The sequence below is a fragment of the Microcebus murinus genome, chromosome 25 (genome assembly GCF_040939455.1).
Source record: "Microcebus murinus isolate Inina chromosome 25, M.murinus_Inina_mat1.0, whole genome shotgun sequence".
Taxonomy (NCBI): Eukaryota; Metazoa; Chordata; class Mammalia; order Primates; family Cheirogaleidae; genus Microcebus; species Microcebus murinus.
In genome coordinates this window covers 10,668,312-10,695,687 of record NC_134128.1, presented here as the reverse complement: position 1 = coordinate 10,695,687, position 27,376 = coordinate 10,668,312, and the positions used below count along the sequence as shown (strand labels likewise).

General features: G+C 32.9%; 1 protein-coding gene across 1 annotated transcript in view; it reads left to right on the top strand.

Annotated features, from left to right (window-relative positions):
• Positions 1-27,376, top strand: part of MALRD1 (MAM and LDL receptor class A domain containing 1) — a 491,205-nt gene that overhangs the window by 200,245 nt on the left and 263,584 nt on the right. Inside the window, exons 23-25 of the mRNA XM_075997515.1 lie at positions 2,479-2,692; positions 21,091-21,341; positions 24,851-25,142. Of these exons, the coding sequence (XP_075853630.1) occupies positions 2,479-2,692; positions 21,091-21,341; positions 24,851-25,142 (757 nt within the window). The remainder of the gene's footprint in view (positions 1-2,478; positions 2,693-21,090; positions 21,342-24,850; positions 25,143-27,376) is intronic.

The following is a 27,376-nucleotide window of genomic DNA, read 5'->3' as shown; positions in this document are numbered from 1 at the left end:
AGCGACAATGTGTAGAAGGTTCTGCTGCTGCCAAGCATGGGCTTCCACCCCAGGCAATTAATTCTTAACTAGTTCTGTCCACATAGAATATTTGTATAGCAAAATCATGTCCAAAGTAACATTAAGGGGGGATTTCATCAAGTGGAATTAATTAATAATTTAGCATTTCTGAAATTCTAATTGTTCATATATTGAAACTTGATTAAAGAGAAGTATATGCATGTTGTTTGCATCTTTAAGCTAAATACTAACAACTTGTGAACATTTGCCAATTCATATGATTCACTCAATTTTGCAGTACAGAATTCTGTGTGCTTCTCATGTGCAAAGCACCTTCCACTTGCAAAGCGCATTACTCTGCACTATGCACAGGGGTGAGTACAGGGATACTGTTCATGATTTTTCCAATACTTACAATATCCTTCCCTTTAGCCTCGAAAGGATGAGTGCCTTTTGCCCTTGAGTAAAAGCATATTTTTAGAAATTATATGCTGAAACCTCACAGGAAAGTGTGCATAGTTTTATTTTGGGCACCCCCAAATTTCAACAAAATCTTTAATTATAATTTTTTATAATCAGAGCAATCACATGTATAGCACTAAGTGCTAAGTACTGCTCTCTGAATTTTTAAAATATTTACACATTTTGTCTTCACAATAGCCCTAGGAGGTACATACTATTGTTATCTCCATTTTATAGATTAGAATATAGAAATTGCCTAGAAGTTAGGTAGCTTGTTCTAGTTATGTAACTGCAAGATGGCAGAGGCAGACTTTCCACAAGTCCACCATCCAACTGCTATGCTATATTCCCTCCTAAATTTTGCAAAAATAATTAGCCATGACTTTATTCTACCTTTAAAAAATATGTGTAATAATTTTTTGTTGCTGTTGTTGTTTAAATTAATCACATTCAGTATTAAAGTCTATGGAATGCCACCCAACCCTGTATGGAATACTGGGACAATGATTTCATCACTGGGACATGGCAAGCAACTGAGATCATATCTGCAAGATAGTAGATTAACAAATTAATAGTGAAACATTGAGTTAGCTTATTTCTTATTCACAGAGCATTGTGTTGCATATGTAAATATTTAGACTATCCAAATAGTAGAGTATCTTTTTAACTTTGTGTATCAGTGTTTCTCCAGGGTTCAATTTTTCTTGTAGAAAGTTGTAGTCCTTATTTTTCTCCAGTTTCACCTCTTCTTAATCATGTCCAAGCTCTTCTATCTGTCAAATTTATTTTCATGTTCCAGGTCATCTGCTATGAAGACCAATTTATTTCTTTTATACAAATTCAACACACAAAAACTGTTATAGTTTTCTTTTGATAATATGAGAGGCGTGATTTCAATTATTCTATCTTATTTTATACTATTATGTGAAACACCCAGGTTCACACAATAGTATAAAGGCATTGCACATCTTAAGGCAAGACTGGAATTACTTCTTTTAAGAAAAAATAATTGTCCAAAACTGGTCTAAAGGTATTTAGGAGCTTGATAACAGTAAATATTTTGTACAAAATCATTAAAGTAAAACTGTACTTCTTGTTAACTCATCTCTAAACATTCTAAATTTATTTCAAAATATATGAATATTTCTTATGTTAACATATACATATTTAGCCTGCAGAGAAATTTAATAAAAACACTGAATTAATTTCACTGAGAAATCTGAAAAAAATATATATAATTTTTATGTACCTATGAAACAGGGTTGTTATTCCAAGCAGTGGTATTGTTACAAACTGAACAATGGAATTTCTAAAATCATCAATGACTCTTGTTTTTATTCGCCATCATTTATGATTCTACTCAAGTTCACATACATAGGAAATCATTGTCAAGCAGTAGGAAATCATTGTCAAACAGTGGGACACTTGCATGAGGACCTTGTTCATTAGGTACATTAATCAAAGACAAATCAAAATCATTTCCATTCCAAAGATGTGGCCAATTAAAAAAAAGTATGGTAATGAGGATTGATATATTTTAGCTTCCAAATAGTTGAAGTAGTCATATCTGCGGTCTTGCAAGAATTGAGCAAAATAGAGGTTGTACTTGTATCTTCTTTCTCTTTGTGCTTTATGTCACCTGATGACCTCCTACTTCCATGTGTGATGAAACACTAAAAAATGACCTGGTCTTGTATGCGATATGATTGCTGGCAGAGGCAACAAGAGTGGGTTAGTGTCTCCTGCCAATTTCCTGGCCCCATGTCCTAAAAATCTAAGCACAAGGCAGTGGTGTTGCCATTTCCACATTCTTAGATATTGAAGATGACCCAGATTTTAAATGACTCTCAAATTTCCTAGTCACTTTCATTATAGGGACATTTTAAAAATCAGATTCAAGCTTAATGTGTTTGAGATTTAGTGTTTGCCCAAGTTTTGAACTTCTTAATTGACAGCTCAGCTCAACTCTAATTGGCTTTTCCTGTTTTTTTTGTTTTTTTGGTTTTTTTTTTTCAGATTATCTTCAGGGCAAAACGTGGTGTCAGTTACATCGGAGATGTAGTGGTGGATGATATTTCCTTTCAAGATTGTTCCCCCTTACTTAGCCCAGACAGAAAATGTACTGCTCAAGAATTCACGTGTGCTAACAAGCACTGCATTGCAAAGGACAAGCTGTGTGATTTTGTGAATGATTGTGCTGATAATTCAGATGAGACTACTGTGATTTGCGGTAAGTTAATGGGCTCTGTTTTCTTTCTTTGGCTTTAACTCCCACAAACTCACTCAATGTGATTCGATCCATGTAGAGTGTGTGTATCACAGTACTGGAGTCAGGTAAGATGTTTTAAGAGTTGAAACACATTCCTTTCTCCCACTCAATTATTTATTTATAGTCATCATTCATTTAAAACTAGTTGGTGGCTCTTTGTGTGTATGAAGTAATTGGAGATAAATTGGAAAACAGGTGTCTTCAAAGATAAACAGAATGGAAACAAGTATTTACCATATTATAGAATCTTTTTGTTTTTTTGAGAAAAGACAAGCAAAACATTCATCAAAGCCAGTTCACGTAGAGTTGGTAAGGCTTCATGCTTTGATGCATTTCAGAGGGTTGTCAGTTCTCTGTATAAATTATCAGATGAGATAAATTGTTAAAAACCAAATTAAAAAATCAATACCCTGATAAATACCTGTATATAAAATAGACAAAGTGATCTCCCCAGGGAGATAACTATCAGCTATGTAATATTGTTGTAGGAGATCCACTCATAACAAATAGCATCTATTAAAATATCTTTACCTGCATGGACCTTATGTGCTGATTAGGGTACAGCAAAGTCCAATTGTTGCTTCATTCATTGCAAATGAGGTGAAAATAAGTTGTCAAAATGAGAGTTGACAAATTATTCCACTACTTCTTATAATAATTTCTGAGCTTGAATATTACAGTTTGATTTTATTCGCTTTTTGAAATTGGTTGGCATATCAAGAACAGCTTCAGTGGTTAGAGCTCATAGTTATATAGAACTTTTAATGCCCAAAGCCCTTTTATTCACTAATTTCCACTTGATCTTCAGATATTACCAGTCCATTCAACAGATGAAGCAGCCACCAAGAGTGGTTAAGATTTTGCCAAAGTTCATAAAAGTGGTACTGGCAGAGTTGGTCCTAGAATCCATGCACTTTGATTTATGATCCAGTGCTTTGCCCAAGCTACCATATCATTTGTCTCTAACACCAAACCTTAAAAAGAAAAAAAATGTTACCTGTTGTCACTGTATATAAATGATAAGCGGTTGAGGTGATGGATATGCAAATTACACTGATTTGATCACTAAACAATATATACATTTCTAGAAACATTGTACTGCACCTCATATATATGTACAGTTCTGATATCAAACTTATTCTCAAAAAATTATAAAATTTGAAGTCTTGTTTATGTCATATATTAACAACTACACATTCCTTCCATAATATCATATCTGAACCAGGCAAAAATACTTGGCTCCTCTGAAATTCTGTATTTATTAATATTTATCTTTACCTTATGAATATTTCTGCTACAGTTTTAGTTATTTTCCACATGAAATGCTTGTGTATTTTCTTCATTTCCATTTTCATTTGAATATCACACAAATCTATCAGGTTTATAGTTAAATAGAGTATATATAATGCTTTTGAATTTTATTTGTAAAATTGCAGGTGTATCTCTTTCCCAGAGATATAATTTAATGTAATTTTTTTCAGAACTTAAAGTATCAATTAATTTCTAGCTAAATTTTTTTTAATTTTTTATTTTTTCATATTATGGGGGTACAAATATTGTTAGGGTTACATATATTGCCCCTGCCATTCCTCCCCACGCCCCCCCCGCCCTACCAAAACATCAAGCATGTCCTACTCTCAGGTGGTGCGCATCGCACCTATTTTGTGAGTGTAAATTTTTCCCCTCCTCCCCCCTCCAATTTGCCCACCACCCCCCATAAAAGTTTGTTTGTTTTTCCCCTTTCTTTGACCTTTGGGTTGTATTGTATATCTTAGCCTTTCCCTTGGAAGGCTAAATTTTTCTTGAACTCCTTGTATTTAGGATCTAAAGTCATGACTATTTCTAGGAATTTTCTATCTGTATTTGAGAAAGAATGCTGATAATACTAAGGAGATCAGAAATGTATTGAAAATGTATTGTTCTTGGGAGTTCTTTTGTGAAACATAAAGGCAAGAATAATCATAAGGCTTTGGAGGATGAGTTTTACCAGAAGGTGCTTTTTGGAGAACTGACTGCCAGATCTCTTTGTTTTGAATGGCCATATTCATGTCAGTAACAGAGCAAGAAAGCTGAATTAGTTCTAAGTACTGCATAGGAAAATAAAACTTTTTCAGCTCCTAGGATAAACAAACAGAAAAGTTAGAATAAACTTGAATTTAGCATTGTTTTTCATTTACATGAAAATGATTTCTTTTTACATAACATTGGTTTTTAAAATTTTTTTTCAACTATATTTCCAATCTACTGATCTTAAATGTTATGTTTTAATTATAGAGTGGCTAGAATCTGCTATATGAATTATGAGTGGTATTATTATCCGGCATATGCTGTAAACTTTGATGCTCTAATTAAACCCAGAAGAATAGGAAGACAAAATTAAAGGAATCACCATAGCAACTGATTTCAAAAGTTTAGCTGGCAACCAACCAAGTATCTGGGCTTAAATTCAAAAGTCTTTGTTCTTTGTTTTGTGTTGAGAATTCTAAGTAAAGGTTGAACATGTATCACAACTCTATAAAAACTATAAAATATAATTTTGTAGAAATGCGCCATCTAGGAAAAGCAGAAAAAAATGAAAGAAATGAATGCTTTAACAGACTATCTCTGATGGTGAAAAAGAAAATAATCTTTTATAATACAAAAGTACCTGCTGCTTTATTTTTCTGTAGATCAGTGTAGAGGCAAAGCAAAATCTATCAGGAAAATGAAAATTTTATTTATTTTATGCTCTGAATAGCATTTCTAAAACATAGGACATAGTCAAAGGAAGTGATTTGTGTATATAAAAACTCTAAAACCTTATTTGAATATAATTCTACCATTGATATAGGGGCTTCTTTGGAAAATAACCATATATTTTTTTTGTTTTCTGATACATTCTAATTAGCATATTTAATACACAATTCAGAATAACCCAGGATTATCAAATAATTCTACACTGTGATAAGTAAGGAATCAGGACATTTGATAAACATAATTAGTAATCTGAACCTATTGGGTATATGTGACACTGTTTACTATTAGGTATATGTGACACTTTTTACCATCTGCAGATATCTGTTCTTTTCAAGCACACATGGAATATTTACTAAAAAAACAAAAATAGTTATAGTTTTAAACATTAAGAAATTTCTATAATTTTAATGGATTAAACTCACATGAAGTATGCCTTTTCAATTAGGCTGAAAGTCCATTATAAGACAATACCTAGAAAATCTCAATTGGTTAGGAGAAAGACACTTTTAATAACCCATACCTCCCCACCAAAAAATATCACAATAAAACTAGAAAACGTTTTGAACCAAAATATAATATAAATAATGCATAACATAACCTGTGGGATCTTGCTAAGCAAGTACATAGAGAAAAAATGTATTGCCTTCAACAATTATATTAGAAACTAATTAGCTAATACTGCAAATTAATGAAATAGAACACAAATCTAAAAGAAGATTTCAAAACTGATAAAATTTGCAAAACTCTGTCAATAATCAAGAGAAACAGAGAAGACAAAAATATCAAATTAGTTTAATACATATTTATTGAGCAATTATTACATGTCAAGCAATGTTTGAGACATGTAGTATGTATACCATTAAATGAAATGGAAAAAAATCCTATTCTTCATAAACATATACTCTTGTGTTAAACAATATATTCTCTCTTTCTATATACACGCACAAGAGAAATACATATATACAACCACACAGAACTACACACACATATACATATGTGTATATATATGTAAGTAAATTATACAACTTGTTAAAGGGTGATCAGTGCCATGAGAAAAAATGTAAGGGATTTTACAAATGGAGAGAGAGAAAGTTGAAATATTAAATAGCATGATATGGATAGGTGTAGGTGAAAATGTATTTAAGCAAATTCTTGGAGAAAGTTTGGGACATTTTCCTTTTTAAATTTTATTTATTACAGCCATCCTAGTTGGTATGAAGTGGAATGTCATTGTAGTTTTGATTTACATTTCCCTAATGACCAGTGATATTGAGCATTTTTCTTAGATTTATTGGCCATATGTATATCTCCTTTGGAGAAATATCCACTGAAGTCTTTTCCTCATTTTTATAAGATTGTTTATCTTTCATTGTTGAGTTACAGGAGTTCTTTAAAATTCTGGATATTAAATTATTATCAAATATATGATTTGTAAATATTCTCATTCTGTAGGTTGTCTTTTTGTAATTTTAATTTTTAGAGAATTTATAGCAATTTTAGGGTCCCAATATAACTCCCTTGACCCCATATATCCATAGCCTCCCCCACTATCAACATCCCATACAGGAGTGGTGGATTTGCTATAATCAATGTACCTACATTGACTCATTAACACCCAAAGTCTATAGTTTATATTAGGTTTCATTCTTGGTGTTATACATTCTATGGTTTTTGACAAATATGTAACAACATATATCCACTAGCATAGTATCCTACAGAGTATTTTCACTATCCTAAAATTCTTCCATGTTCCACCTGTTTGTCTCTTTCTCTTCCCAAACCCCTGATAACTGATTTTTATTGTCTCCATAATTTTGCCTTTTCAAAAGGGCATATAGTTGGAACCATATGTATGTAGCCTTTTCAGGTCACCTTTTCACTTAGTAATGTGTATTTAAGTTTTCTCCCTGTTTTTTCATGACTTGATAGCTCATTTCTCTTCAGGGCTGAATAATATTCTGTTGTCTGAATGTACCATAGTTTATTTACCCATTCATCCACCAAAGGGCATCTTGGTTATTTCCAGTTTGGGTCATTATGGATAAAGCATGTGTAGGCTTTTGTGTAGACCTAAGTTTTTAGTTCATTTGGACAAATATCCAGGAGCATGATTGCTGGCTCATATGGAAAAGTACTTTAATTTTGTAAGAAACTGCCACTGTCTTCCAAAATGGCTATACCATTTTGTATTCCCACTAGCAATGAATGAGAATTCCTGTTACTTCACATCTTTTCCAGCATTTGGTGGTGTCAGTGTTTGGGGTTTTGTCATCTTAATAGGTGTATAGTAGTATATCATTGTTTTTTTAATTTGCAATTCCCTGATGACATATGATGTTGAGCATCTTTTCATATGCTTATGTTCCATCTGCATATCTTCTGTGGTGAGATGTCTATTTAGACATTTTGTCCTATTTCTTAATCAGATGGTTTTGTTAAAAAATAATCCTTTCTCAGATATATTTTTTGCAAATATTTTCTTCCAGTCTGTGGATTGTTTTCTAATTTTCTTTACAGTGCCTTTCAAAAAGCATCAGTTTATTTTAATTAAGTCCAACTTATTGATTATTTTTTTCATGGATTGTACCTTTGTTGTACTTAAAAAGCTATCGCCATAGCTAAAGTTCATCTAGATGTTCTCAAATATTATTTTATAGAATGCTTATAGCCCAGTATTTTATATTTTGGTCTGTGATCCATTTTGAGCTAATTTTTGTGAACAGCATAAAGTCTGTTTCTAGATTCATTGTTTTGCATGTGGATGAGCAGTTTTTCCATCACCATTCATTGAAAAGATTATCCTCTCTCTATTGATTTGCTGTTGTTGTTCTTTTAAATATCAGGTGACCATGTTTTCGTGCATCTATTTCTAGTATCTGTATTCTCTTTGAATGATCATTTTGTCTATTTTTTTTTTTTTACCAGTACCATACTGTCCTTATTACTGTAATTTTATTATAAGGCCTAAAGTCAGGTAGATGAGTCCTCTACATTTGTTCTTTTTCACTATTGTGATGGCTATTCTTGATCTTTTGCCTCTGTATCTAAACTTTAGGATCAATTTGTGAATATCTATAAAATAACTTGCTGGGATTTTATTGGGATTTCATTGACTCCAAAGATAAAGTTGGGAAGAATAGATATCTTGACAAAATTGAGTGTTCCTATTCTTGAACACAGAATATCTTACCATTTATTTAGTTATTCTTTGATTTATCTTATCTTTTTTCCAGTTTTCCTCATCATACATATCATACATATTTTTAGACATCTACCAAAGTACTTAATTTTGGAAGGGAGAGGAGGCTAATATAAATGGTATTATGTTTTTAATTTCAAATTCCTCTTGTTTACTGCTGGTATATAAGAAAGCAGTTGAGTTTTGTATATTAATCTTGTATCCTGCAACCCACCATAATTGCTTCCTAGTTCCAGGATTTTCTTTGTTGATTCTTTTAGATTTTCTACGTAGATAATTATGTTCTATGTGACCAAAGACAGTTTTGTTTCTTTCTTCCTAACCTGTATAATGTTTACCTCTTTTTCTTGTTGTATTGCACTAGCTAGGACTTCCAGTGTGATATTGAAAAGGAATTGTGAGAGGGAACCTTCTTGCCTTGTTGCTGATCTTAGCAAAAAAAAAAAAGAAAAAAATTATATATATATATAATTTTTTATATATATATAATTATATATATATAATTTTTTTCTTTTCTATATATATATATGCTTTTAACTGTGATGTTAGCTGTAGGTTCTTTTGTAGTTGTTCTTTATGAACTAAGGAAGTTTTCATCTATTTCTAGTTGCTGAGAGTTTTTATCATAAATGGGTGTTGGATTTTGTCAAATGCTTTTTCTCCGTGTATTGATATGGTTTTGTGATTTTTCTTTTCTCGATGTGACAGATTACATAGGTTGATTTTTTAATGTTGATCTAGCCTTGCAAATCTGGAATAAATTCCACTTGGTCATGGCCTATAATTATTTTATACATTATTGGATTTGATAGGATAATATTTGTTGAGGATTTTTACATCTATGTTCATGAGAAATATTGGTCTTTAGTTGTTTTTTACTATAAAGGTTCAGTCTAGTTTTGATATTAGGGTAATGCTGGCCCCATAGGATGAGGAAGTATTTATTCCCTCTGCCTCTATCTTCTATAAGAAATTATAGAGAATATTTTTATCATTTTTCAGGTTGCTGCTCTCTTAATTTAGCTTTCTCTTGCTTGTCGAAAACTTTTGACTGCTTTCCAGAGTTCTGACAAAATTGATTCTGACATTTTCTGCTTGCATTTTGATGTTTCTATGGCTGCACAGAACTGGGAGCTGCCCACTGAACCATTTTACTCGTTGCTCCTGATTTTGCAGCAGACTTCCTTCTTACAAAGTCTGCAGTACATGATGCCCCTCGCCTACCCAACTTCTTTCTGAGATGTGCCTTTTCCTCTAAACTTAATTACAGTTTTTTGGGGACATCATACTTTTGTTGAACCATAAATTTTGTCTAGGAGGATATTTTTTCTATCAGAGGTCTGAAGAATGATGTTCAGCTCTACACTTGATTTGAACTTTACTCTGAGGCCATGGCTTCATGAGGAGGCCCTGGGTTTGGTCTTCTTTTTTTTTTTTTTTTTTTATGGTGTGTTTTAATAGTCACATTTTTGATAAAATAAAGGTTTTTGTTTCTGAATTTTAAAAGCCCAGAATTTCTTAGCTTTCTCGTTGCCCTCTTATATGTGTTTGCTAGCTGGTCAGTTCTTTTCTTAGTATATTTTTCTCATGGAATCTTATCAAATACATTTAGTAACAACCAATTTATGCTTTCAACATTTTGCCCAGAAATATCCTCACACAAATTTGCAATCTAATTAGATACATTTTCTGCTTTCAACAGTATTTTTGGCAACAGGCTTATCAAATTTTTTGATGTTACATAACACAGATCTCCACTTTTTCAGTCTCCTATAACAATTATTTGTGTTGCATGTCATCCTGGTATTGTCACACATTTTAGGTAATTTCTATGTTAGTACCCATTGTAGGTACTAATTTCTCTATAAGTCATCTATATCATGATACTTCTGTGTAATAAATCATAGCAAAATTCAATTAAAAATTGTGTCAATTTAAAATCATTTCTTATTTATCCTATAAAAATCATTTCTTATTTATCATCCTTTGTGATTTGGGTTAAGCTTACCATGGCTTGGTTCCAAAGTTGCTAATAGAGGCCAGGGCCTGATTTACATGTTTCTGATCCTTCTTTTACCAGCAGCTACCTAAGGCATATTCTTTGAGCAAAAAACAAGAGCACCAGGGAAGAAATCTAAACATGCAAGTATATGTCTATTCTCTGCTTGTGTCATGCCTCCAAATATCCCACTAGCCAAGACAAGTCACATTCTCCTTTCTCATCAATGGGATGGGAAAGTACACTCTACCTAGACTGGGGGGAGAAGGAGGAGGAGAATAAAGAACATATGATAAAAAGTAAGCCAAACTCTTACACTTAGTTACATAATTAGCAACCTTACTGATTGCTACTAAAATATATTGCTAAGTATATTTTACTTAGCAATATACAAAAATACTTACAAGTATTTTTAAATACTTTTTTTCCCTATTGAATGAATTATTTCTCAAAATATCATTACTTTTTATGTCATATCAATGCAAAAGTTAACATTACTAAAAGGTTAAACTCAGTTACTCAGTTACTCAAATCTCCATCCATAGATAGACAAATGGCATTTTATCAGCAATTAAGCCCCACCCTAGAGTCACTGAATCATAAACTTTATTTTAATGAGATCCTCAAGTCATTCATATGTGCATTAAAATTTGAGAAGCATCGATCTCAATAAATTAAAATTTTTGAAACACTTTCTGGTGAGAAGGTGGAGCTATTATTGTATTCTTTATTTCCTTATTAACATAAACAAATATATTTGGATTTTAATCATTGGCAATAATTAGTGTTTTATTTTTTAAATCATTCTATGCATATTTTCTTGATAAATTTAATTGTTCCAAAAGTATTCAAGTCAAGATTTAATGGGTATGTATGCATTTGGCTACCTGATATAATTTACTGGAGATTTTAAGAAATTTATAAAAAATGAACATGAACATTCACTCATTCAGTAAATATTTATTGAGTATCTATTATGTCCCAAGCTGTATTCTAGTTACTTGGGATAATGCAGTGAACAATATAAAGAAATTTCCTGCTCCCTTGGAGCTTCCGTTCTGGTTGTTGGTAATGGGTAGGGCACAAACATAAACAACATAAATAAAATAGCAAAGTATATTAATACATACTGTTTTTAAATATATGTACATATAATACACATTAAAAATATATACCATGGTGATAAGTGCTCTGGCAAGAAGTAAAAACGGGAAAAGTGAGAAGGAAAATGCTTGGAGTGGTGGGTTATAATTTTAAATAGGGCAGTCATATAAGTTCTCATTTAGAACTTAATATTTGAATAAAGATAAAAAGTGATGGATCAAGCCATGTGATGTATGATATATTTGGAGGAATTTTTAAAAACTCAAAGAAATATTTTAAATGTCAACAGTAATCGGTCCTTTTTGTGCTATCCACCATGTCAATCACAACGTCCTCTGGTTTCTATAAACATCTAAGTAGGATTTCACTACCCATTTAATTATCCTTCAGGATGTTTTTATTTTATTTAGTGTTTTTGAGTTTATATGTTTATATCCTGACTGCCCTCTCTCATTACAGCAGAATTTCTTAATTTTCAAGTAAACAGATGAATTTGGCAGGGGGGGGGGAGAAGGAGCTATAGTTTGATGCTATAATTGTTACTTTTTACAGTAAGATTATATTATGAACATATATTACTTCTGTATTATATTCCGCTCAGTGTTACATCTAAGACTTTTTGCCATTTCAGAATTGGTGCTCAGTTGTGGCAAAAATGAATTTGACAGCGTAGACTGCCCCTGGGGGAGGGAGTACACCAGTGTGCATTATTCTGAGTACTGGAAACCACTGACCTAGATAATTACTTTGTTCTTAGTCAATAATCATTTGAAATCCAAGCAAGCATTTCATACTTAACACTCACATCACCTGACGTATTAGTGCCAGATTTCCTTTTCATTTATTTATTTGGTAAACATTAGGCACTTCCAATATAAGTGGCCCTGGAGCAAAAAACAAAGAAAACTAAGATGCGACCTGAATAATTGTGGAGCTCCATGTCTAGTAAAAGAGAGAGGTACATAAACACTCACATTTCATGTGAGTTAGAGTAAGTTCAAAGTGCTTTTATAGGGAGGTAAGGAAGATAATTTGGTCATATATAAATACTAATCCCAACATGGGCTTTCATGAAAGTAATACACCACTTTGAAAACAACCAATGTGTTTTCAGAGACTTTATTAACCAAAGACTGTGAATAGCTTTTGTTTTCTTTGAGAAATTATGCTAGAAAGTAGGTCAGGTATCATAATGTTAACAAGGCAGGCTCCCTGTGAAGGATCCGCTGTCCTGAGCTTCAGGAATTCATTAGTGCTGGCTGCAGCTGAGTGACTGGGGCTCAGAAAGCTTGCATTGTCTTTCCAAAATTATCAGCTGTAGTAGTTCCTGCTCTCACTAACACACTGTTTTAAGTAACATGTATTAGGGTAGTATTTTCCAAATTATAAAATCAGGTTGTTAACAAGGAAGAAAAAAGTGTATGTCAGGGTCTTCACTAAATGACTCATGGGATAAACCATATTTTCCTAATGTTTTGTAAGTAACATACACTGCATTTTTTTAAAAGGTTGATATAAATAGCTTTTTTTCCCAAATTATTTAACCCCAGTCCTCCTTTCTTTTTGTATGGAAACAAATATACTCCTTATAGAACAGTTACTCTGTGAAACAGCATTTGGAAAGTTTTGTTTAAAGTATTTGTTATTATTTCATAGTAAAAAAAAAAACATACAGGAAATCACTATATTCTAAATTCCTAATGATGATCAGCAAATAATTTATTCACTTTTAGTTTTGAAATAGTTATGAATTCATAGGAAGTTACAAAGATAGCACAGGGAAATCCTGTGTACTCTTCACATAATTTCCCTCAGTGTTTATATCACCATAGTACAATATCAAAACCAGGAAACTGACACTGGGTCAATACATGTGTATGGCATTTTATGATGTATAAATTTGTGTAGTCATTGCCACAATTGAGATATTCCATCTTTGCAAAGATCTCCCTGGAGCTAATCTTTTGTAATTATACTTCCGCCCATCATTCCTAGCCTTAGGAAACTACTATTTTGTTTTCTATCTCTAAATTTTCTCATTTTGAGAAATTAATATAAATAAAATTATACAGGATGTGACTGTTGAGACTGTCTTTTCTTTCTCTCAGTGTAATCCCCTCAGGATCCATCCAAGTTGTTTTATGTATAAATCACTTGTCCATTTTTATTACTAAGTCATGTTCCAAGGTATGGGTGTAATACACCATGGTACTATTTTCCAGAGCAAGATTGGATAGGAGTGCAGTCAGAAAGATCCTAGGAATTGCTGTCAGTTATTGTAGGTTTTTGGTTTGTTGGGTTGCTGCTGTTATTATATTACTTTGATTAAAGAGTCATAGGTCCAGGTAGTGGGGTGAAGAAGAATTTCACCTCATTATCAAGGCACATTAGTTACAATCTACTATGCATTGGAAATTGGACTATGAATAGTGTGTGACCTAGAAATATACTTCTGAGAAAGGGTTTCCGCAAACCATCAAATAATCTTGAATAGGCCGAAGGAAAGCCACTTACTCCTTCTGTGGGCAAAAACCAATTTTGGAATATTAGCTATATGGGGACCAATAAAACAACAAAAATTGGCAACTCCAGAAATATCTAATTATTGTGAAAGCTGTTGATTATACTTACCCACGCAAATAAAATATATTTCATCCAGAAACAATATATTGTAAGAAATGATTGATTGTAACATGGGTATAAGAATATAAGAGAAGAAAAAGGGTTAAGATGGAGTTGGATATGACAAGGAAGAATTATAAGAAAACAGTTATAATGCTAAACAAAATTTTAAGCAGAAATGATATCATGGAAGAATGAATCACTGCCTAGGTGTATAAACTTGAAAATCTTTTTGGGAACAAAGAAGAAAAGTTCAATGAGATGGAAAAACTGAGAGGAAATGATAGACATGACAAAAGATGAAAATTAATTTTCACACTGATAAAGGAGAGCTGCAAAGAACATGTAGCTAATATCATATTTAAAGGTAGAATATTGAATATTTCACTCTAAGGCTTAGAATAGGGTGAGATAATCTTTAGCACCCCTTTTATGCAACAATTGCCCTGGAAATCTTAGTTTGTACAATGAGGAAAGAAAGGAAAAGCATTCTGAGTTGAAAAGAAAAGGCAAAAAAAAAAAAAAAAAAAAGCATATAAATTGACTGGTTGTCTACATATAAAATTTTAAGCAATTTATAAGACAACTACTGGAACTCCTAAGTCCTTTATAAGGTTGCAAGAGACAAGGGCAACATGCAAAAATGAATTGTATTTCAGTATAGTAGCATCAAAGAGTTGGAAATTAAAATAGGAAAATGTTAATAATTTTATTTACAACAGTATCAATAAACATAAAGTACTTGGGAATAGATTGAATAAAATATGTATAAGACTTCTACATAGGAAACTGCAAAATATTGTTGAGATAAATTAGAAAAGATCTAAATAAATTGAGAGATTCAGCTCATTCATAAATTAGAAGACTCAATTTCATTAAGGTGCAATTTCTTTCCATTTTCATCTATAGATTCAACATGATCATATCTGAAACCACAGAAATCCCCTTTTTAGAAAATGACAGGTCTATGCTAAATATACAGATGCGATGGAAAGGTGCATGAGAACTTTCTTGGGCCATATAAATGTTCTATATTTGGGGTAGATGTATATGCATTTGTCAAAACATCAAATTGTGCATTCAAGATTTGTGAATTTTATGCACCTGTATTTAAATTTTACCTTAAAAAAACCATGAACAGCTATTGAATTCTAATTAGTTGGCATACTTTTAATAGTGATGTAGATTGGCAATTCTGACACTGTGTGTGTATTCTAGATTTGAGCAAATAAATACAAAGACTGATTACATTTGGCACTAGGCTTTCACTGTTGTAGAATAGAGTGACAGATATGAAAATAGGGTGTTGGATTGGAATTGATGATATCGATACAAATTCATGGTAAATAGAGAAACACATGTAGGCACATGTGTACATATACATGTGCATATATGTATCCTAGCTCTGTTCAATGAGATAGCCTAGAAACAATGACGTTACTAACAATGATCTTAGCTTTTAAAATATCATTCTTTTTTTTTTTTTTTTTTTTTTTGAGACAGAGTCTCGCTTTGTTGTCCAGGCTAGAGTGAGTGCCGTGGCGTCAGCCTAGCTCACAGCAACCTCAAACTCCTGGGCTCGAGTGATCCTTCTGCCTCAGCCTCCCGGGTAGCTGGGACTACAGGCATGCGCCACCATGCCCGGCTAATTTTTTATATATATATCAGTTGGCCAATTAATTTCTTTCTATTTATAGTAGAGACGGGGTCTCGCTCTTGCTCAGGCTGGTTTTGAACTCCTGACCTTGAGCAATCTGCCCGCCTCGGCCTCCCAGAGAGCTAGGATTACAAGCGTGAGCCACAGCGCCCGGCCAAAAATATCATTCTTAACACAAATGAATCAGGGTTCTTTAGAGCAAAGGCCAATATCAAGTGTGAGGAAGGGAAAAATTCAAGATGAACCGGATACATTTTGTCGTGCACAATTGTTGTGATATTCTCTTTATGGAGTGTATTGTAACTGAACACACAGTATCTCTGGGGTATGCCTATATTTATATCCACACTTGCATATCACTAGAGAAAATGGGGAAAATAGAAACATTTGTGAATTTGGTTAAATGGTAGATGGAAGATACTTTTATTACTTTTTGCAACTTTTCTGTAAGTTTGAAATTATTACAAAATAAAGTTATAAAAATAATGTCAAGAAAATGAGGAGGAAGAAATACTAACTTAGGAAACAAAAAATTCAAATGGTTAAGTCCAAAAGTATGTTATTGTTAAAAGTAGATAAAATAAACAAAACTCTACCAATTTTTAATTTAAAAAAGGAAGAAAAACACAAATGTAGGTTTGCTAAAGGATAAATTGCAAGAATATCAAGACCAGTAACTCTCTTCTAGTTTACAAATATGGATAAAATGGTTAATTTTCTAGGAGAAAAATTATCAAAATTAACCAATGAAGCAGAAAACCTAAATAGACTATTAACTATCAAATAAAGTTATCAACAAATGTCCTCCAATTTTGTCTCCTAGGAGAGATACTGCTGAGTTCTATCAAATTTTAATGAACTGATAATGCCCAAAGAAACTATTCCAACCATGTAAAATGATGGAATTTATCCTATGAAGCTAATATATCACTGATAATGAAGCTTCCAAAAATTAGAAAAGTAATATTCAATTTCCTTGTGAATAGACATGTGCAAAAACTTAAAATGCTAGCAAACTAAATTCAGTAATATAATTAGATCATGCATTTTGAGATGAGAATCTTATAACATTTTAAGAATTTTTTAATGTAATAATAATCTGTTAATGTAACCAAATAAATCACTGGAAAAATCATAACAAACTTATTGGGGCTGAAAATATTCACTTAAATTAAGCAGCCATTTCCATTTCTTATAAGATGCATAGATTGATATTACTTTAACATGTTAAAGATGACCTATCAAATGAATGTAGGGAGAAGTGAAGCTATTTCCATTAAAATCAAGAATGTACAAAAAACTTCTACTATTACTATTTAATACTCCTTTTTTTGTTTGTTTTGGTTAATATATAAGACATAAATGAATTAAAGGAAAGCCATTATAATTATTTTTGAATGGTATAGATCAAAAGCCCAAGAGATTTACCTTAAAAAAAAGTAAACATTTCAGTACTGGGTTGTATAGTGCTCACTGAAAATTTATGTCCACCTAGGTTGTGTAGTGTTCTCTCAAAACTCCTTTTCACCTGGAACCCCAGAATGTGACTTTATTTGGAAATAGGGTCTTGGCAGATGTAATCTGGTTAAAATAAAATCATACCGGATTAAGGCGGGTCCTAACCCAGTGACTGGGGAATTTGGGTACAAACACAAAGGGAAGATAATGTGAAGGCAAACATGGAAAATGCCATTGATTAGTGTGATGTGTCTCCATATCACACAAATATGTAGATGTACACGTACATATTGTAGACACTGGAAGCTATGAGAAAGCAAGGAAGGATTCTTCTCTAAAGACATCAGAGAGCATGATGCTGCCAATGTCTTGATCTCAGACATCTAGCCTGCAACAACAAAGAATAAGTTTCTATCGACAGAAATTTATCTGAGTGACCACTGAGTTCGTAGTACTTTGTTAGGCAGCCCTGGAAAACTAACTCTCAAAATCACCCAACTAAGAAAACAAGAGAGTATCCCACTCAGAACCAGAAACCAGCTTTTCTAATTATGCTTCGTCTAATTATCTATTATGCTTACTTCTAATTATCATTGATCATTGCAACTTCCAACTCCTGGGCTCAAACAATCCTCCTACTTCGTCCTCGCAAGTACCTGGGAGTACACATATGTGCCACCTTACCCAGCTAATTTTTCTTATTTTTTGTAAAGATGGGGCCTTATTATGTTGCTCAGGCAGATCATGAACTCCTGGCCTCAAGTGATCCTCCCTATCTCGGCCTCCTGAAGTCCTGGGATTTCAGGTGTGAGCCACTGCACCTGGCCTAATGATTCCTTTGTAAATAAAACATATTCTATCCATTTCCCTTGATCAATGGGAAAATTATAGCATTTAGAAAGGTGGGAACTATTAATAGTTTGATGATATAGCTGTAGACAAAGGTGATCATTTTCTTTCTGATGGCACACAGGTCTGGCAGTGGCATTAATTGTGCCATGAAATGCCAGGAGCTGGCATCAGCTCACAGGACTGTGTGCTGCTTTTCTCACCTGGCATCCGTGGGATATAATGGAATATGAAATTATAAGTTCACTATTGCCATAGTGATGTGAAATTTAAACAACTTTGGCTTGCTTGTTGTATTTTCCCCACTGATTTATTAGAATTAAACTTTCCAAGGAAAGATATCTTCAAAACTATAGTACAGATCAAAATAGCAATAATGATTTACATTGTAGACATTCATGTAGCAGTGTTTGTATATTTTTGAAAAACTAATCAAATCTGTTTTTCAGTAACACACATTATTTCCTCATTTGGCCTCTCTAGATGCTGATCTATATGATAATCTGGTCCTCACAGACTGCTAAATTTTCCAGCACAGGAACAACTGAATTAGTTACTTCAATATATGTATAGAGAGAGAGACAGAGAGAGTGAGACAGAGTCTCACCCTGTTGCTCAGGCCAGGGTGCAGTGGTATCATCGTAGTTCACTGCAACCTCAAACTCTTGGCCTCGAGCGATCCTGCTGCCTCAGCCTCCCAAGTACCTGGGACTACAGGAGTGTGACATGATGCCTCACTAATTTTTCTATCTTTTATACTGTTACTCAGGCTAGTCTCGAACTCCTGGCCTCAAGCAATCATCCCACCTTGGCCTCCCAAAATGCTAGAATTATAGGCGTGAGCCATTGAGCCTGGCCCATTTTATAATTCTTAAGCAAGATAACAGTTCAGATTCTAAACTAGATGCTGAGTTGGGGTTCATTATTATTTTAGTGATATCTATTCCCTAGTTCTCTGAAAGGATACTTAGGAGAACTTCAGTATTATGAACTAATAGAGGCAATAAGTATCACAGTCTATTCTAGGAAAGAATAAATTAAAAAAAAAAACAAATTTCAAATGACATTTGAAAAATGAATTAGCAATTAGATAAAAAAAAGCCTTTCTGTTGATTTGATGATATAAATTATGACAAAAAATTTGTCTCTATCCTTGAAAACATTAGAAATCAGTATAATTCTATTAAAAACATTTTTAAAAGCATATTAGTACTGATGCTTTCTTAATTTTACCTTTTTAGGTGTTTTAAAAGCTAAAAATGATCATTTTTAAGCCATTTTTTAATTGTTGGGCAAGCTCCTTGCTGGAAAGTATAATAAAGTTAACTTTCATTTTAGTTTTGCCTTCTAGACCCAAAATGTTATAGAAACAATGATAAAACTTGCATTTTTGTATTCTCCACACTATTAACTGCAAAGAACATAAAATTTATTTTGTGTATTTAAACAATTTTGTCTGATCAGTGATAGTGATAATTCATATACAAAAAGACACTTTTGATGCCAAAACCAACAGAATTTGGAAAATCTTAAAGAGTCCTTTGTAATAGAATAGAGTAGCTTTTTTTGTGCAGGAATTGCTGTGGTTTCTGTGGGGTTATCTGCCTTTCTTTGGCTGGTTTGTTGCGGAGCAGGTTTCTGAGTGTTTTGATGGCAGAATTATTCTTACTCTCAGGTAAAATTGCCTTAAAATATTTGAGCAATTGTTCAAATGAATTTTAAGTAGAAATATTTTTCTGAACGCATATCTACATATTACAGCAGCTTCTTCTCGATTATTTTTAGTTTTTGGACCCTATCTCACATATAATTATGACCTTAGAGATATTCATTTCAATTTTAATATTCAAATAGAACTTAATAAAGAATATGGTTATTAAATAATTCTAAGCAATACATTTTGTTACTTTTGATCAAATTGATCACGTATTGGTTTTATGCAGGATCATGCATATTTACTTAAAAATAAAAAGTATCAAAAGTGCCCTAAGCATATAATCTTATAAGACATGACCCCTTGATACTACAATGCTATTTTATAACATCTTCCCTATCATTGTGAGCTTAATAACGTACCTGCAGCATCATAAAAAAGACATCTGTGTAATTCCTACTGTGCTGGAAGTGGGAGAAAAAAACAACTTAAGCAATGTTAATATTTCAAAGAACACCTGGGAGATAGTTTGGTATGTAATGGAACTTAACATATTTAATTTCTGCAACTTATTACAATAAATTAATTTAAATTATTATACCTTTTACCTTTTGTGTTTCACAGTTTTCTCATTTCTAAAATGACGAACTGTTCTAAAAACAATTATGATGATGAATGATAACTGTTCCTTAAGGCCACATTGCCCAAGCTAAACTATATTGCAGTATAATAAACTTCTTAAATTTGCTACCAAGACCTGAGAAGCAAAGATGATAAGAGAGAATGAATAAATTACACTGCTTTAATAGGTGTTTGGAGGAGAAAATGTGTGTGATGCTGAAGTATTTTCTTGCTGATTTTGAGACTAGGACTGGATTTGTGAAGAAATGAACTTACACGAGGCATGGGCATAGCCGTGTATAACAAATTCGAATATTCTATTTGAATGTTGCTGTCAGGTTAGTTATTATAAAGTTTTGAATATTATAGGATATAGAAAAATCAATGTAATTTTGAATTGCATGCTTTAAAGTCAGCACATTTTCTTTTTCTCTAACATACATTTGGAAATATTTTCCAGGTACCTCCTCCAGGGGGCGCTGCGATTTTGAATTTGATCTTTGTTCCTGGGAGCAGGAGCAGGACGAGAACCTTGACTGGCAGCTGAAAGGTAGCAGCAACCCCGCTGCAGGCACAGAACCCGCTGCAGATCACACCTTGGGAAATTCCTCTGGTCATTACATCTTTATAAAGAGCTTGTTCCCTCAGCAGCCCATGAGAACAGCCAGAATTTCAAGCCCATTTTTAAGTAAGAGAAGCAAAAATTGCAAGGTATGGAAGAAAAAGAAAAAAAAAAAAAAACTAAACAGAAATATTATGAGCTACTGTTGATAAAGTCAGATACAGAAAATAGACTGGCCAAGGCCAGAACAAAGATGAGTTTGAATTTATTCAGCTCGGGATATGTTAGGAAGGGGGAAAAGAAGAAGTAAGAATGAAAGGGAAGGATTTTTAGAACCGTTGAAAGAATTTCTCCAATGAAACTCTACGAATATTGGAGTTTTGGAGACTGTGGGAAAATCCCATGGTTATTATTCATAACCATGTATAATACAAAAAAAATTAAAATACCATTGCTTCCTCTCAAAGAGTTTAGTATTCATTTAACTTATGGGAATTTTACCAACAGAAAAAGAAATTAAACAGTAGTCAGTATATACTTAAACACCTCTATGGATTAATACCAGAGATAGAGCCACAATAACGTAGTCGAAGAAATCTTTATGAAAACAAAAACCTGAACTTGTCCCTAGAACAAGTAGAAGACTTTCTATAGGCAGGAAGGAAAGATGGCTTTATCATTAGCCTGAGAAAATTTCAAGAAAACATTTGCAGAGTAGTAAAAGTATAAATTGAGTTGTATGGCTCTTTGGGCCAAACAGCCTTGTATGATGACTATATATTTGCAGGGTTTTCCACTTTTATTTATTGTTTGGTTGCTTGTTTATATTCCATAAAAGATTTGAGTCAGCTAGGCTAGGAAATAAATTTAGTTTTACATATCATATAAATTAAGCATTCAGAAATGATTTCACAAGAACCTTCTTACAAGAGACTGATATAAATAAAAAGGTCTTTTATTTATATTTACAATGAGAAATGCAATCCCCATAAGTTCTGAACACATATGTTCTGACTGTGGTGTTCCCCAGCATTTGAACCCTGAAAGTCAATGAATTCCATGCAGGAAGTTGTTCACTGATCAAGTCAGGCTGGGAGACAATCACGTGATTTAAACCTTTTTTATCTTCAGATTATACTAGTCTGGTGTGCTCGTGTCCACAGTAGAGAAAGCCCTAAACTTGGGCGGGAGCCTTCAACATCCTTTGGTTTGTCTTAAGAGTTTTTGTTTCATCTTGAGTAGATTTCGTTATTTACTTCTCACGAGCAGTCTCATCTTTCAGATAGTGAGATTTTCTTTAAGGAATTAGAATAATCAAATGAGAGTTTTAGCGAGAGAGCTCGGCCAGCAGTCTTGAACGCAAGTAACAAATCATACAAAAGAATAGTAAGCTTTATTTAAGTTGGCAGAAAATTGAGTTTTAATCAAATACAGTTCTTATCTGTTTCTTCTGTCTTCCAAATTACTTGATGCTTTCTCAAAAATAAAATCCAAACACACAAAATTTTATATGTGTTGATTCTATATCTATAAATTTAGCTCTATCCATCAATAGATATTCTAAAAACCAAAAATTAGTTTTAGTCTTAGATACCTAATTAAATATTTATATTAAACGTGAAATATATATGCTGGTTTGATTTTTTTAGCTTTTCTATTTAGACACTTCCTCTGCAAATGTTCAAAAGATTTTTTTTTCATACTGTAGTAACTAAGGATTTCATCCATCTCTATTTCCTCCTGGTCCCAGAACTATAGTCCCCACTGTTTTAAACATCTGTCTGAGAATAATGAAGTATGCCTAGAAGAAATTTTTTTAAAATGATGAACAGTTCATTTTATGAATATTTATCATATAAGTTAAATGCAAAGAAGGAAAGGTCATGCTGGGAATGATTGGGTTTCTCATTTTAGAAACATATTTACTGAGTAAGCAGAGTGACCTCCCAAATTTTTATGAGAATCACCTCTGCCCGTCCACTTTGTAGAATACCTTTAAGCAGAGAAAATTGAATTTACTTTTTTTCCCCTTTTGGGGGAGGAATACAGGGAAAGATGAATGGGAAAAGGAATCAGGCTTCTAAGTAACTCCAAAATTTCTAGCAAAAATACCTCTTCAGAAGAATTAGTGCTTAGCAGAGTTTTCATTCATTCTTGTTGCCCTGTGATTAGGCTATGTTGGGATCAGGTGCTCACCCTGGCAATGGAGGCATAGGTGTGTTTGTTTCTATGTTAACCTAATGGTATCATTCAGCAAATGACCTCAGGAAGATCGGGAAGTATTTCCTGAGACATAGCACATATGCCTCATATTCGTTGCATAGTAAAGATGACTAATGCAAAAGCAGAAAGTTAGGCAGACATTGTCTGTGACTGTGAGGGCTCCACACAGAAGTGTACCACACAGCCGGGCCTGTATCCTTTGGGTCTGTTGATGCTACCCAACAGGTTGCCCAGGCCCTGTTTGTTTCTCACTCAAAGGAGTCACGCCACCCAGGTTTTACCAGTCTCAAGATAACTCACAATGGTCATAGAACTCATGTTGGAACAGTTCATCAGTAGAACTATTTTTGGATACAGAATAATACTTGAAGATTTCATCAACTAGGAAATAAAAGTAGAGTCGCTACATAGCTCACCTATTCTCAGCTGATACTTTTTGAAGTGATGCACTGCATATGTTTTTTAATCACATTCTTTATCCTTTAAACACTTTGATTTTTCTAGAGCATAAAATGCATGACTTTTTTTAGAGTATAAAATGCATGACTGCCAGTGTTTCAAAGTGCATTTTACCTGTACACAGGTCACCATCAAAACTGTTTTCCCTCATTTACACAAATGATAAAACAAACGCCTTAGAGGTTCTGATTTCCTATTTTCCCTAACCCACACTGTTCTTTCGTCTAGAATTTTCCCTGACTTTCTCCCACTGTGTAACAATCACTAAATATCTAGTAAATTCCATTTGTGCAACATTGAAATGTTAATCCTTGAAAATACTTTTATTAATTTTTACTCAGAGAAAAGCTCCCCGTACTGCTTTTATAAGACCTGTTTCTAGCATTTTAAGTAAAATGTGAATAACTCCTGTTCTGGTGGGGGTTTGCTATATATTAATACAAGTGGAGCCCTAAGGATCTTGTAGAAATAAAAATGTGTTTGAAGTACAAGAATGACAGTGAAATAAGCAAGAGGGTATTCTATTTTGAAGAAAATGATTTAAGTTTCATGAGATTCAAAATGATTTTCTTGAGTCTCTCCTATTTCTTAATCATGAAAAGTCCTTTTATATAATGCATTGCTATTTAAGGATATTTTATCCTTTTGACAATGGGCTTTAAGAGTTTATTGAGGAATCCAGCTTTTAGAAGTCACAGAAAGGAAATAAACTCAGCTCATTTTTTTCTATTAAATTCTATTTGATCCTTACTGTACTGTCTTCCATACATCACCATATACGATTCCAGGCTGGCCTAACTTCACTCAGTGTTAAATTGTTCACAGAGCAATCTAATTTTCCTTTGGGAATCTGTTAATAAGGGGAGGAGGGCAACGTGATATAATTGAAAATAGAATTAAATTAATTGTAAATTAATTGTAATTAAATTAATTGATATGATTATATCATACATTATTTTTCTGCTTTTGGTTGCAGATTATTTTTCATTATCATATGTATGGGCATGGCATTGGGGCACTCACCTTGATGCAGGTATCAGTTACAAACCAAACAAAGGTCCTACTTAACCTCACTGTAGAACAAGGCAATTTCTGGCAGAGAAGAGAGCTACTGCTCGTTAGTGATGAAGACTTCCAACTCAAGTTTGAAGGTAGAGTTGGACAAGGCCACCGTGGTGACATTGCACTTGATGACATCGTTCTTACAAAGAGTTGTCTATCATCCCATCACTCTGTGAAAGAAGAACTGGCAGTGCCTCTTCCAACAGGTACATTGTAATTTGTGTGTGTTTGTGTTTGGTGTTTTTGCAGGGTGAAAGGTGGGAAGGAAAGAAGGAAATGGAAATGAAATGACATAAACACTGATTATCCATTGCTTTCATAAAGAAAAAATATTTTTGAACTTCAAAGAAATTGTCCTTGAAGCCTTTACTCATAAAAAGTCTTCCAAATTTTCTCCAAGCTGTGGTATATTTGCCAGTTCCTGACTTTTCTGTTTAGTCAGATTCTTCTTAGGTCAGTAAGATAAGACTCATTTGTTAGCAGTGTGACTCAGTACTCAATCCTAAACAAATATTTATTAACTTTTAATAAAATATATGAAATTCAAGAACAGAGTTATTCAATTTTAATTAGATATTAATGGTTTACACTATTTGCCTTATTCTTTGTAATCTGTGGATAATTTTAATGATTGAGTTTATATCTTAAAATACTGTAGATGATTGAATGTGCCCATATGTCCTTTAACCTAAAATATATTTGGGCGATTTTTCTAAAGAATTTTGTTAAACTGTTGAGTTGGCAAATGTTCGATACAATACCTACAGTGACAGTGGTGTAAGAAGTAGAAATAGCAGGCACCATTAATACAGATAATATATTAGAGGGATGAGATGATAATAAATGCAGTATATATTATTTAAATGATCAGAGTAAATTTTGTCAATTGATAATATGACAGATATTAATATTTAAACCATGAGTTTACTGTAGAAAACAAAAGTACAGTCCTGTTGATATCTAAATTTCTCTCTTATAATTAATGAAAGTAAAAGTACTTTATTACAGATAAATGAATCTGTTTTCTCTGGCTTTTAAGATGGTAGGTGGAATGGAGAATATTGCCATTTCTGCCTTTACTTCCCCATTTATTTTAAAGGGACTGTTTTAATGTGGTTATGAGGAAGTTTCTAGATAAGTAGTTCCCGGTTGACAGTCAGTCAAACATTCTTTGCCTGAGATCTTTCTGACACTGTATGGAATAGTACAGAGGGATACAAAGATTTCAAGATTGTTGTGAGAGATAAATGTACATATGTGGATTTAATGCAAAAGTGTTTCAGGTACCTCAGGTGAATCTAATTCCCTAAGAAAAGCTTTGCCTTCCATTCTGTGTAGGATATTTGCGTGACAGCTATACTAGGTCTTATACAGGTCTGGCCCTTTGAATAGTAATTTTTTTTAAATTTCAGGATATTATGGGGGTACAAACATTTTGGTCACATTTTATGATTTTGCCACACCTAAACCATGATTTGAGGCGTGTCTTTTTCCACCTACTATGCTCACCGCGTCCTTTAGTTGTGAATAGTAATTTTTTTATCATAATAAAAAATGATCTCATAGCATCCAAGCGGTGAGAGAGCAAAAGTTTTATGCTGTACCCATTCAAAACTTAGTGAACAACTACTAGATGGAATACAAGAAGAATGTTAAACTTTAAGACTCAAACCGTGAAATGATTCCGAAAAACTATGACTTCATCATGAGCCTGGACAACTCTGATGGAGTCCCTGATATTTTAAGGGAAGGCCATATATATATATATTTTTTTTTTTTGAGAAGGAGGAGGAGGAGGAGGTTGAGAGTAGAAAGAGGGGTATCCTGAACAAATAAAAAGCCAAATTGTTTCTTTTGATCTTGATGAAAGTTGGTGTAAGAGAGTTAAAAGATACCGTGGACATCCAAAAGAAATATGAGTCACAAATGTAAGCCACATATTTAATTTTATATTTTTAGTACTTACTTTATAAAAAAGTGAGATGAATTTTAACAGTATATGTTCTTTAATTCAATCTATGCAAAATATTATCAATATCAAATTCAATATAAAATATTAATGAAATATTTTACATTCTTGTTTTCACACTGAGTCTTTAAATCCAGTGTCCTTTATAAACTTACAGCATATCTCAATTTGGATTAGCCACATTTAAATTGCTCAGTAGCCACTGATGACTATTGGTTACTCTAGTAGACAGCACAGGAGATAAAGCGAATTCTCTAGAGCACTTTTGGGTCTGTCCCTGACAATAGGGTTCCATTAATTGTGGTGAAATTTGTGAATTCCCAAGAATTACATTTATATACTTATTTAAATAGAAGTACAAAAATGTACCTCGAGTCAAATGTGAAAGCATAGGAACCATATTCTAGTAGACTAGGTATTAATATGAGACTCTCCTCTTATTAGCTATGTCTACACAACTTATCTGTGACA